The sequence below is a fragment of the Beta vulgaris genome, chromosome 2 (assembly GCF_026745355.1).
Source record: "Beta vulgaris subsp. vulgaris cultivar EL10 chromosome 2, EL10.2, whole genome shotgun sequence".
In the NCBI taxonomy this organism is placed as follows: Eukaryota; Viridiplantae; Streptophyta; class Magnoliopsida; order Caryophyllales; family Amaranthaceae; genus Beta; species Beta vulgaris.
Genome location: NC_079203.1, coordinates 12718835 through 12731808, shown reverse-complemented (window position 1 = coordinate 12731808; position 12974 = coordinate 12718835). Strand labels below are relative to the sequence as shown.

Here is a 12974-nt window from a genome sequence, read left to right as displayed (position 1 = left end):
TTAGATGAGAGAACGTTCTCTCTAAGCACCCAATTATCTAATTATCTAAGCAGAAGTTGATAAATTTTCCAATTTCCATAATACTCACAATTTCTTCCAAAATTACACAAAAACAAAAACAAAAAAAAACCTGGGATATTACTCACTCTAAAATCGTGCGATAATTTATGACAAGTACACCTCACAGCTTAAAAAGAGCAATCACAGTTAAAGAGCAAATTGTAACAACAATACACATAACTGTCAAAATAATCATAGTTGCACAATCCCTGCTGTGATGATATATTATTTTTGAACCGTATATGTGACAATAAACAAAACTATTAATTTAGACTCAGCAGAACATACAATTAACACATCGTTGTGTTCCCGCTGAGAACAAAGTTAAACAACCGCTACTCCCTGGAAGCACTTTCGGTGCTTCCTCACTATCAACTTACTATCTAAGAATTGTGATGTGGCGTGGTTAAACTAAAAAAATACAAAACCAGTTCTGCATTCAAACCTTTACCCAAAGAGTATGGCTATTTAGCTAACAGTTCTCCACGGAACAAATAGGTATAATGACATTCTTGCTCAAACTGGCAATAACTTAGTTTACTAAAACAAAACGTCAAAATGTCAATATACCGTTTTTCTATGGAGAATGGTTTTGTGAGTAACCTTTTTCGTACCCAAATTTTAATTTTTGCTGCTGAGGATCCACACAAGTTTTTAGCAAAAGCTGCAAGCTTTCCGACAATCATGGTTCAGCTGAACCGAGATCATCTTGGTCAGCAGTTTCGTCATTATCTGAAGGTTGAGCACGGTTATTGTTGGAAGGAGAGTTCTCAGCTGTTACAGCTCCACTGCCTTCATCATCTTGGTCCCTAAATATTACTGCAAAAGACAATGGATTATACGTTGAACTTGTCCTGAGGCCTTGTATGGTTCTGATTGCAGAAAGGGTACTACGGTATATATCATGGGATGCATCCCCTAATGAAGAATGTATCAGAGATGCAGGATCTGTTCGGTTTTGATTCCGAGGACCGATTTGGTTCAGTGACTTCCTCCTCTAATGGGAAAAGGAGCTCGAGATTCGCCTCACACTCCCGTACTAATCTGGTAAGAGGTTCTGTGGTAAAGAAGGGTTGATGTGCTGCAAGTTGTGTGAAAGGAAGTCGCAGCAATCCTCCTGTTCTTTTGTCATATTTTTTTAATATCTTGACAAGTCTATCAATTTCAAAATCAGAGGTTGCACATCAGCGTTAGGATATGAAGTATTTTTTCTTAATATCTATAGCATAATGGAGATACGAAACGACTGTCCGGCAAAATTTAGGGAGCTATACTTTCGGGATGCAGCATCTCCCTATGATCAGGGAAAGCATCTTATGAATCATATTAGGTAATTTATACATAAAGCAAAACACATATAGCGACTGTACCTGCAAAGTTAAGGGAGCTATAGTTTTTCAGAAGCACCATTTCCCCATGTATAGTGACAAATTCCTTGCGGATGTCCATCATTTCTTCACTGAATTCACTTTCTGATGCAGGAGTTCCATCTCTTCTATTCTCCCTTACCCTTACGATCCTTTCTTTTAATTCCTATAGCAATATTACGCACAAAACTGTGTCAAATATAGCACCTATGACACATGAACATCATATTCAAGTAACATGTTGAGAAGAAATAGCAAAATCATTACAGAACTATTCAGCTTTACGTAGCATTTTGCTATATTAATAGCAGTCACTAATTAGTCGTCTACATCATTATTCCATACGCAACATAAAAGAATGAAAACTTGAAAGAGCTAAGAACAGTTTTGAAGCAATGGCAACACTTGTATTTTAAGTACCCATACCCAGTATAAATAGGCGCCTTGTAAAAGGCACTGCTAAGATATATGGTATTTCCTATGAAACATAAACTAAAAGTAGTGAAAGGAGTTTGCTGATCTCAACGTCGTACGACAAGGTAAACCTCGTAAGAAATATGAAATAAACTTCCATCATCTACTAACAACTAGAGCAAATAGTCACACTGCCTTGTCGAAAAAAAAAACTCATTATAGACCTTGGGTCTTGTATGCAGGATTGTAAATGAGTTGAGCCAAACCGATACTACTCTATTCATTTCAAGCTCATTTAATACAGTCAAGTTTGATAGTGAGCTCAAACGTTTAGGAATTATCATGTTAAGGTTCGGCGAGCGTGCAGCTAGGCTATTAATCTAGTCGAGTTTATAACCAAGATTTTGATCATAAGCCAATTTCTGTTATTATAGCTCATTTAATTATATAAGCTAAAAACTAAGTGTACATATCAAATCCAAATAAAAAACTTTAATACAAAAATCATAGTCGTTGGTTTATTAATTAATGTCAAAACTATCCATCGTCGTAAAAAAAAAGATCCATCATGTTAGACATAATGAGCTTGTTCATGGACATAATTAAAGATTTAAATAAGATTGTATTCATGTTTATCCTTGTTTATAATCAAGCTTCTACATTTGTTCACAATCAATTCACTTTATAGATAAACAAACAAAAACGAATTCTAATCAAGCTCGAGGTTCAGCTTTTCACCGAGTCTTAGCTCAGTTAAACCCTACTTGTATCCTTTATATGTCTGCAAGTCGACATGGAGTCAATTCATCTAGTTAACCGCCGGGACTTGCAAAATCCTAATGGTGTTTAGTGCATTCAGGAGACTGTCTTTAAAAGCCCATCACACCTCTGCAGTACGTAAAAGCATTGAGAATATTTCAACCAGGGAATTAAGAATCCCTACAAACAGCAAAGTTATATGATGAAGACATAATAATGGACAGCAACAATCAAATTCATAACTTGCTGCATGATCTCTGTCCTATGGTAAGCCACAGGTTACTGGATTTCTTGTAGCAGGAACTCTCATAAAGCTGACGGTGGTGCAATTCCCTTCCTGAATCCAGAATCCTAGCCCCTTCAACAGGAAGCACAAGACACCAAATGTTTTCGTGATATATGAAGTTGTTCAACACACCTATTTCCAGCAATTTCCTTTATTGTGAACTCCCACATCCCCTTCCCTACCAGCCCTAACAAAAGATAGTATAAAAACAAAGGACACAAAAAAGAGAGGCCCTAAAGCCGTCCATAGATACATGGTAATAGCGTGATTTTGGTACCCTTCTCCCTTTCCTACATCACTGTGATCAAAAGGAATTACATGAAAAAAAGAAATTGCACAGCAACAGCATCTCTTTGCCGAGCAAATTCAGTTTCTCCACTCTAGAAATAAGGGGCTTGATCTGGCATAAGTTTACCACTAATGCTGTTGACTAAATGGATGGGCAAGATGTTACTCTAAGGCACAGCCAACTCACACAAAACCTAGGAAGGGGGGAATGAAAAAGAAGCACCAATTCACAAAGCTATCAACTCTGGGTATTAGGCAATATATTCCAGTTACTGAAATTGATTAAATGGACAGGCATCACATTAATCATGAAACAAGACAGCTGTCAACTCACACCTTAAGTAGGAAGGCGGTAAGTATCAATGTCACTTAGCAGATAAGAGAATTAAGCAAGAAATATGAGTACTAGCAAGATAAAAATCGTATTAAGGCAAGATCACAGTAACCTTCCTAATGCAATCCTTACTTTTGAGAGGTAAGGACTCTCCTAATACTAACTTCCCTTTACTCAATTTCTGGATGATTCTACCAAGGAGCTGGGCACCTATTTGGTACTCTCTACTGCCATACTGCTTACTCACATAAAACTAATTCTGTTAATAGGTCAGTAAATATTCCTCTGAACAACCACTCAAATTGTGTCAGCTCTAGCTGCTTGATTAATGACCTTAGTGACCATGTAACCTTCTTTCTCTTGGAGTACGTGTAGAGTATAGGATGATGAGATGAAGCCATAAAAGAAGGGGGGAATATTAAAGATGCACTAAATCATAATAAACGTAGAAGGTCCTCTATTCTCCCTTTCATGCATTCCCCTTAAACAACAGCTTCTCCTTTTTCTTCTGTTCTTTTTTTTTTTTTTTTTTTGTATAAGAAACTTCTCCTTTTTCTGACACCTAATCTTGGTCTTCAAAACTGAGAGCCAAAATGTGTTGCTTACGTGTGAATCATTTATGGAAACTCTGTTCCTCAATATGAAGGGCTACACATTATAGATGGCAGAACCTCAAGAAATTTGGACCGGCCAGCACCGGAAAACTACAAGTTATCGATCACTCATCCTCTATACACATACCTCCTCAAAGTAAAAATCTCTTAGAATATTGAGTCACTCTACTTTTCTTTGAAGCATAACCTGCTATACTAGCTTGGCTTCAAAATTGCTGAATATATGTAATGAACTGACATGGCTGACTGAACTAAAAGATGAAGACGAAGATTGCGAACAGAAATGAAAGAGAATTTATATTGATTAAGTGAGATATACAGGAAATTAAAAGGGTAAATGAAGTATTCGAGTGTTGAGCACTCCCAGGCACTAATTAAACTCTTAAGAATTTTTCCCATGCCTTTTCCTCACTGATCAATTCTATTTATGGAGCTAACTCACTTGTTTCTTTCCACTATTTTTACTCTAAATAAAATTCTCTTACCATGGTGGTACGCACTACTTTTTTTGAGCCATGACATGCTACAAGACTTGTATACTAGTTCGGCTTCGAAATTGCTGAATGTACCACTCTGATTACTTCTAGCCGGAACTATTTCAAATGATTCCCACGTGTTATGTTACCCAAAAAAAGATATGAAAGTTGGATACACATACAGATCCAAATGTCACAGACCCGGAAGTTCAAATAATCTTACGTCTTAGAATGACCAAGGGGCGTGTCCTAAAACTTGGACATGGGTACGAGAAAATGGTATTAATGAAACATGCGCCTCATTCTAAAACATTTTTCCATGTCGTTCATATTTCGGATAATGTACACATTTTCGATTATTTTGTTTCCTAGTTAGTGTTCAATTCTCATCTCAAACTCATATTTTAGCATACATTGCCCGACTTTTTCTTTGCTACCCCTTTGTTTTTATATTATTTTATGCAATATATGTAAACTGGGACAATTGACGAGTTGGCCAGAAAACCTAAGTGTCAGTAAATCTCCTTACCCTTGTCAGAGTGTGAATATTCGATATGAGTCCTAAGAGTTAAGATAAATAGACTATTCAGAGTATTATCACACGTGTCTTCTCTTTGGGTTCCCAAGCAAGGCACTAGCACTACTAATGTGCATTTTTCATACCAAAGCATGTATTTTTGGTGCCAAAAAGTGCACTTCCCAAGCCAAAGAGGCACCAAATCCCTGTGTAATTTTAAGTGTTCTCGTGGGAGAAATATCTAGAAGCCAAAATGTACAAGATAAACCGATTTAACAACCTAGCAGGAAGATCCAAATGTGCAAATTTTCACTCAAGAAAATGTGCCAGAAATGCATGTTTTGAATGGTTAAATTGCAAATCCTCATCCATTGAGGCTATACAAAAAACCTAATCTCCCTTCCCCAACGATAAAATAAAAAAAAAAAAAAAAATCAAAAGGAAGAATAAAGAAAAAAAGAAAAACAATGACTTATTTAGTCATTCAATCATCCTTTAACTAGAAATTATCACCAACTTATTCTCCAAACATTATTTGAATTCCAAATGCAAAGTATCAAAAGAAGGAAGGATGTTTGCAAATTGAGTTCCACACATGTATAAGAATTCCAGTTCCCAAAATGCATCACTGCAGTACACACATATATATACTATGTATGAGAGCTTGAATATAAGCTATTACCAAGTAATGCTCATTTAAACACCTCAAGATTCTCATTGTTTATTTAACTTTCCAAATGCTATACTTTATTCACCCTGGATTCCTTCATGCAGCTTGCTGTCTATATATCACATATTATTGTCAATTCCTAACCTAATACAACCAATTGTCTTCCTTTACATATCAACATGTTGTGATCATCTTGACAAATTTGTAATGTCATCAGACCCAGCAAAATGTTGTTAGAGCTATTAAAGCACACAAGCCGAGTGTTAAGAACAGCACGAACTACATTATTAGGAAGTGTGAGGGGTAAAGGAAAAAATAATTTCAATGCTTCACCCTTCACTATGTCTTATATTATCCGATGAATTCAACCACAAGCAAATGGGTCCACATGTCTTCTAAAAGATGAAAACAATTTAAACAAAATCCTTAATCATCTGAAAAGTAGACACTTCAACAAATTTCATTTTGTTATTTCTCCGGTTCAATATACATATTTTTAACTAAACTGAGTCAAGAACGGGAGATACACAGGTGGTAAAGTATAGCTAACGCAGATATTCCCGGGGGGGGATGCCATTTCACAGCTAAATGAAGGTGGCAAGTTTTAAAAGAGCAGAAGAGATTTGTAAGAATAATTGGATAAAGACTGCTCAAAATAAATGTAAATGGGATCAAAGTACAGAAAACTAAGAATGACACAGACGAATAAAGGAATTGGACGTGACGAGCATAAAAGAGAATGAAAGCGAGAAATGACAAAGAGAAATGATGTTTAATGTCTATATCAAGTAGTATATGAAAAAGTAGAAAATACGACATATGATGACAGCAGGATCTGCGAGAGGTTCTCAAGATTCATCAGTTAATCTATAAAGCTAATAGGAAGAGATAGAAGGTTCAAGCAAAGTGTCTACAAAAAAGTGGGAAAGAACATCTAGTACATAATCAATCCCACATCAACTATTCAAGAGAAGCAGAAAGATAGCAAAAGATGCAGGTATTGAAGCTCACAAGGAAAAGGTGGCTCGGAGTTCAACAAGAAATCAACTCATGAGGCTCACAGAATAAATTACTAGAGCCACAGATCTCTCTGCGCACAAAAGAGGAACAGAATTGAATAGAAACAAGGCATGCATGACGCCACGAAACCTAATATTGCAGGCTTAGGCATTTTAGTTATAAATTCAAACAGCTTGAGAAAAACCCAGAATAAAAAATAGATACTCAACTGTTTCCTTCTCTAAACTCATGTATGATAGTTTCTTCTTCTAAGATTAGGTTGAAGTGTTTGGTTTTAATGTTGGCTACAAACATTTATGCATTTCAATGGACTTGATACCATTTCTAATGCTTACAAATATAAAGGATGACCTATGTTAATAGAGCACTTCGCTTACCTCAGGTACCTAATATTATATCCTCACTCACAAAGGCGATGGTAACATGCCTTTTCATCTTGGACCAAAAAAATGGAAATTTTTCATAAAACAACAGATGATAGTTGGACATATAGGCATGTTTGACACAAGGACAAAAGACCACAATTGCTCCTTGAGTCTTGTGTCAACTATGGTCCAATAGGTAATAATAAAGGATTTAAAATGAGCTATCTATAATACAAGGTGAATATGAGAAGCTTCAGAAATCGTTAGAGAAGAGCTAACATCTTTTTCATAAATTCCATCAGAATGGTTCCGTGCTGTCTTCTACTGAGGCATATCCTCACATAATAATTGTGGAACACAATTTGCTAATAATTAATTCGATCATACCATGTCCATAACTCAAAAAAAAAAATCATTTAGACAATCACATAGCTCAGTTTCCCAAAATTGTCTCCTTGACACACCATCATCTTTCTCCTGAAGTCTGAAGTTGTGCGCATATGCAGCTTCAAAAGTTCATAGACCAATATCAACATAACGAGATATAACTAAAGCCACGAATCGATACCAATTATTTGCTGTAACTTCCATTCACTGCTGTTTGTCTCTTATCAAATATACAGATCCAAGATCAAGTTCACTAAATTATGTCTCTCATTCCGACTCTTCAATAACATTGTACATGACTTACACAGCATCAACCGTACACAGATATAAAAAGATCCAGTCCACTAGACTAGTCTCTTATTTGACTCCTTCAGCAGTTGGTAACAAATTTCGGTGTAATCGCCCATACCATAATTGTCTCCTTGACACACCATCATCTTTCTCCTGAAGTCTGAAGTTGTGCGCATATGCAGCTTCAAAAGTTCATAGACCAATATCAACATAACGAGATATAACTAAAGCCACGAATCGATACCAATTATTTGCTGTAACTTCCATTCACTGCTGTTTGTCTCTTATCAAATATACAGATCCAAGATCAAGTTCACTAAATTATGTCTCTCATTCCGACTCTTCAATAACATTGTACATGACTTACACAGCATCAACCGTACACAGATATAAAAAGATCCAGTCCACTAGACTAGTCTCTTATTTGACTCCTTCAGCAGTTGGTAACAAATTTCGGTGTAATCGCCCATCTAAGATAACCAATATAAAATCAAATTTCCTCTAATTTTTACACTTGGTTTTACCAAAACACAATAGAGAAAAGCTACAACAACCTATTATTCCATCAACAAAACCATTCAAAGGATTCAACACCCACTTCCATACTACACTACATAAACTACCAACTCCCTGCTTACTCTATCTTCATAATCTAACATACCCACCTAACTAATTTGTGTACCATATAAACATGTAAAAATTTTAGTTTTGGTCTTATTAAAAAGAATCTACTTCTTGCAAACCCAAAAAAATCACTATAGCAAAAGCATTCATAAACAACCATGATTCTAAAATCACCCAAAAACTGAAAAAATAAAATAAAAGTAGAGTGAAGAACCTGAAAACGGATGACAAAATCTTCCTCTTTTTCAACATAAAAATCATTCAACTTGTCAAGTTCATCATTAAGAAGTCTAACAAACCAATCTTGAAATTCCTCCAATGACATGGATCTCTGTGTTGTAGTAGGAACACTCTCACTGCTACTGGGCCCACCTTCACCATGATTTCCCACACTCTGACGATTTTGGGGATTATTATTATTATTATGACCAGAAATGGTGGTGTTTGGGAAATGTTTGAGAAGCTTTTTCAAGGGTTTGTAGCACAAAAACTTGTCTCTCCATTCAGGTAAGGTTTCTTCTAAATGAATCCGAAATTCCTTCCCAAATTTCATGGAATTTTTATGAAGACAAGTGTTTTTAAACTACTTTGAGTTCTTTTTGATAATTTTTTCCAGGTTGAAGCAAAGATAATTTTTTAACAGGTTGAAGCAAAGATTCCAGGGGCAGAACTCAGAAGGTGAAGCTGGGAATCTCGGAATCTGGGAATTTGGATTTGGAGTAAGATATGCATGAGATGTAAAGTAATGTAAGCGAATATTAGAGTCTTGCAAGTCTACCAGTTGAGTTTGTCACTTCACTCCATGATTTGGACACAAGATGGAGACATCTATCTCTATTCATGAGTAAGAAATAAGATCAAGTTGATGATTATGTAAAAAATGCTTTTAACCACAATTGAGAAAAAGATTGTGAGGTGAATGGGGATGATTGGAAAAAAAAAAGGTTAGGGTGAGTCAAAAGATGAGGCGTGGGAGTGGGACCCACTGCCTGGTCATCATTTTTTAAATATTTTTTTGCCTGACAAAGCAGCAAAACGCTGCATTTTTTAGGAGGAAGAAATGAAGGCACGTGCATTTTTGAAAAAAATTAGGGTTAAAAAAAAAAAGAAAATAAGATAGGGGGATGGAAAATAAAAATAAAAAAAAAAAGATGCTCCCATTGCCGCTGAGAATTTCGGTCATCGACCTCATTTATGGTACGGATTGTACCCAATCCCGTACTTTGTGGTTTTCTTGCTATAAGTCTTAGTTACCTGGGCTATATTTCAGGGCGTTCAAGCCAATTTTTCCTTTTTTAAAAGATAGGGGATAGGAAAAAGTTGGATTTTTTTTCGAATGAGATAGAAGATAGAAAAAAGATGAGGATAAGTTTAAAAAAAAAGATAGAGATAGAGATAGAGTTTGACAAAATAGGGGAGATATGTTTTGAGAGAAAGATAGTAGATGGAAATACGATGGTGGTAGATTTTTTTCAAGAAAAAAGATAGAAGATACGCAGAAGATGAGTTCTAAAAAAAGATGGAGATAATTAAAGATGACAAACAAAAAATCAATAAACGGCAATCACTACGTCAAAATTGGCAATAGCATGAGACATATAAGGATGAGCAACAAGTGCACAATTGCATGGCACACGAACCTTATACGTCTGGTGCAAGAGTGGTACACCTAGCACATGAAATATGAGTGAGGCGTACAACTTTCCAACATGCAATTCGGCAACTTTGACGAGGTTTTGGCTAATTTACAATTTTTGGTATGTATTCGAAATGGATGTAATGCATGTTAATGGTATAAATTGGTAAATAAACATAGATGCACATATAAGCAGATTGAAACCTAACAAGTATGCAAATTGTCAAGCTAAGGACAAGTTCTTCTATGTTTAATACAAATGGCCATGCTTAGGTTAGGCTTAAAAGGCTCCATGACTAAAAGATTGATTTGACGACTCATATCTTTACTTAAAAAGATGGCCACATATATGACACATTCCAGTCTCAAGTTAGAAAGAAGAGATCATTGTCATGGTCGGCTAGGTTAATTTGCTTATGACTAATTGGTCGGGAACCGTTTTGGATGGACAAAGCGCAAATCCCCCGCTAGTCACCCATGCATTGGACATGCGCTAGAAGGTAAGGACAATATCTTATGGTGGCTTTGAAAAATAACAAATGTAAACAATAGAATGCAATAATGCTATGTTTGCATAGCAAGATTTCATTTCAAAACCTGAATTTGGATGAAATCTATTGTTTGGATGGCATGGAATTTGAAATTATGGAATTTGACTAAATTCATATCAAAAGCCTATATTAGTAGAATTTGAAATTCAAGCTATTACCTTGTCATTTGAAATTCTCTCCTCATACATATCCCAACTCCATGAGTATCTATATCTCAACTTCACTCATTCTCTTTCTAATATTTATTTCTCTCTCCTTTAGTAAACCCGCACTTTTTCTCTCTCCTCCATTAAACCTCTATTTCTCTCTCCTGTATCAAACCCCCTTTACAAAACAATGATTAGGAATTGAAATACAAATTTTAAATTCCAGATTTCAATTCCATTATTTGAAATGAAATACAAGTTTCCAAACACTACCTAATGTCATTTAAAAACAAAAATAGTATGAATCTTATATTTCAAGTGTCACCACTCATCAAAGATAAATTTGAATTCTCCCCAATAAAGCCGCCAAATTGTAGGCATATTTTTAGTCTACATGGCGTAAACACGAATTTGACTATATCAATGTAAAGGCTTTAATTTTGAAACAAAAGCTTTGTAAAGAAGTCGCCAACAAGTCTTTAATGGAAGACTCATAAAGCTAATTAGCCATTAGAAAAACCAAAGAGACATTCAAAAGGGGCTTATCCAAGGTAAATTTTTCCATCATGACCTGGTTTTATTTTTTATCCAAAATTAAAATATTTCTTTTATCCTTTATCAAATACTTTCACATAAAATCGGAAATCATTTATCTTGAAAGTAAAACTAATTGTCATGAAATCATTTCATACAAGATATTCGTTTAGAAATTTAATTAATTATCATGGATAATTCATCAGACTCTTTAAAAGTTGGGTTTGGAACCTTTTATCTTAAAATTAACTTCGAGACTTTCAAACAATATTGAATTGTAACTCTTTAAATTGCTCTCCTTTGTATTGAACCGAGTAGGATGAAGCTATATGTATTATCATCATTGGGTGCTAAAATGGGGAGACAAATTTATGTGTATACACTAGGCAGCCAATTTTTCTAATATTATGACTGATATCAGGCCAATGAGTCGGATACTAATTAACAAATAATAGGGTTTTCTAATTTTACTTTTAAAATTATAGAGATCACTGGACGTAGACCCGTCCCATGAGCTTTTGGACCCAAATCCAATGCAGACCCATTGAGTCCAAAAATCATAGACCCAATTTGTTATCTTGCTTCCTCAATCTTATGGTAACATAATAGATACCTTTCTCAATTTATTTTTATTTTCTATGATGGAACCAGACTTCCAATAAAGGTAATGGTTATTGGTACCTCCAACTACTTTTTCGTTTTGCATACAATTTTAGTCAATTTTAAAGTGCTTTTCCAATTTGTAAATCTCATCTTGAGTGTTAGTTTACCTAAGTTTTCATGTTAATTACTTAATTTATTTGCATTTATTCATGTTCGATAAAACCTATAAACATTAATATTTATGTTCTAAAATTCAAATTGGAAAATTCTATATAATCCATTCTACTATTGGTTTTATTTATTTAATACGCCTTTTTTATCTTATATGTGGTACCATTATAGTTTACACCTAATTATTGTAGTAACTACTACATTAATCACACATTAATTGCCAATATAAGGGTTACAATCTAATTGTAAGTCTTACAAAAAAGACAATTTTAGGCCCTTTTAAAAGTCTTCACTATTTTTGTTTTCCTTTTCCCTTCATTTTTTTATTCCTCAAATCTTCCTTATATCGTGACTCTCATTCTTCTTTTCCCTCCTCAACTAAGTATTCCTCAATTCTTTATATAACTCATAATTTCCATTAGAATGTTACACTGTATCTCCAGTCTTCAAATTATCCACCTATGTAATGGATTCCTCGTTACTTTAATTTCATCAGGTAGTAGCAGAAATAAAAGATTCATCCTTTGTTTTAAGTTTGTGAATTGAAACTTTCTACCTTCAAAAGTTGCTAAAATTCGTTTTTCATAGAAAACCGCCAATTTTAGGATGCTTCATTACAAATGCGAGCACTATGACTTCTTCCTTTGGTTCATTAAAGACAAGATCTTGAGAAATTTGTGAAGAAAACTTAATGGATAACTGGTTTATTGAACTTTACAAAAAAGTAGGATTAATTTTGTACTTGATTTTGCAATTTGTAATACTGAAATGGGTTATGATTATGTTTAAATACATTATGCATTGATTAAACCTCCTTGAATTATCATATACTTTGCTTCCAATTAAATGAAAATAGCAGTT

General features: G+C 34.7%; 1 protein-coding gene across 1 annotated transcript; it reads right to left on the bottom strand.

Annotated features, from left to right (window-relative positions):
• Positions 1 to 258: 258 nt before the first annotated feature.
• LOC104887320 (SPX domain-containing protein 4) lies at positions 259 to 9722 on the bottom strand. The gene is given in 4 exon segments (XM_010671935.4): positions 259 to 995; positions 997 to 1216; positions 1431 to 1593; positions 8687 to 9722. Coding segments are annotated over 4 exon segments (975 nt in total). The 5' UTR covers positions 9026 to 9722; the 3' UTR covers positions 259 to 742.
• Between the last annotated feature and the right edge of the window lie 3252 nt (positions 9723 to 12974).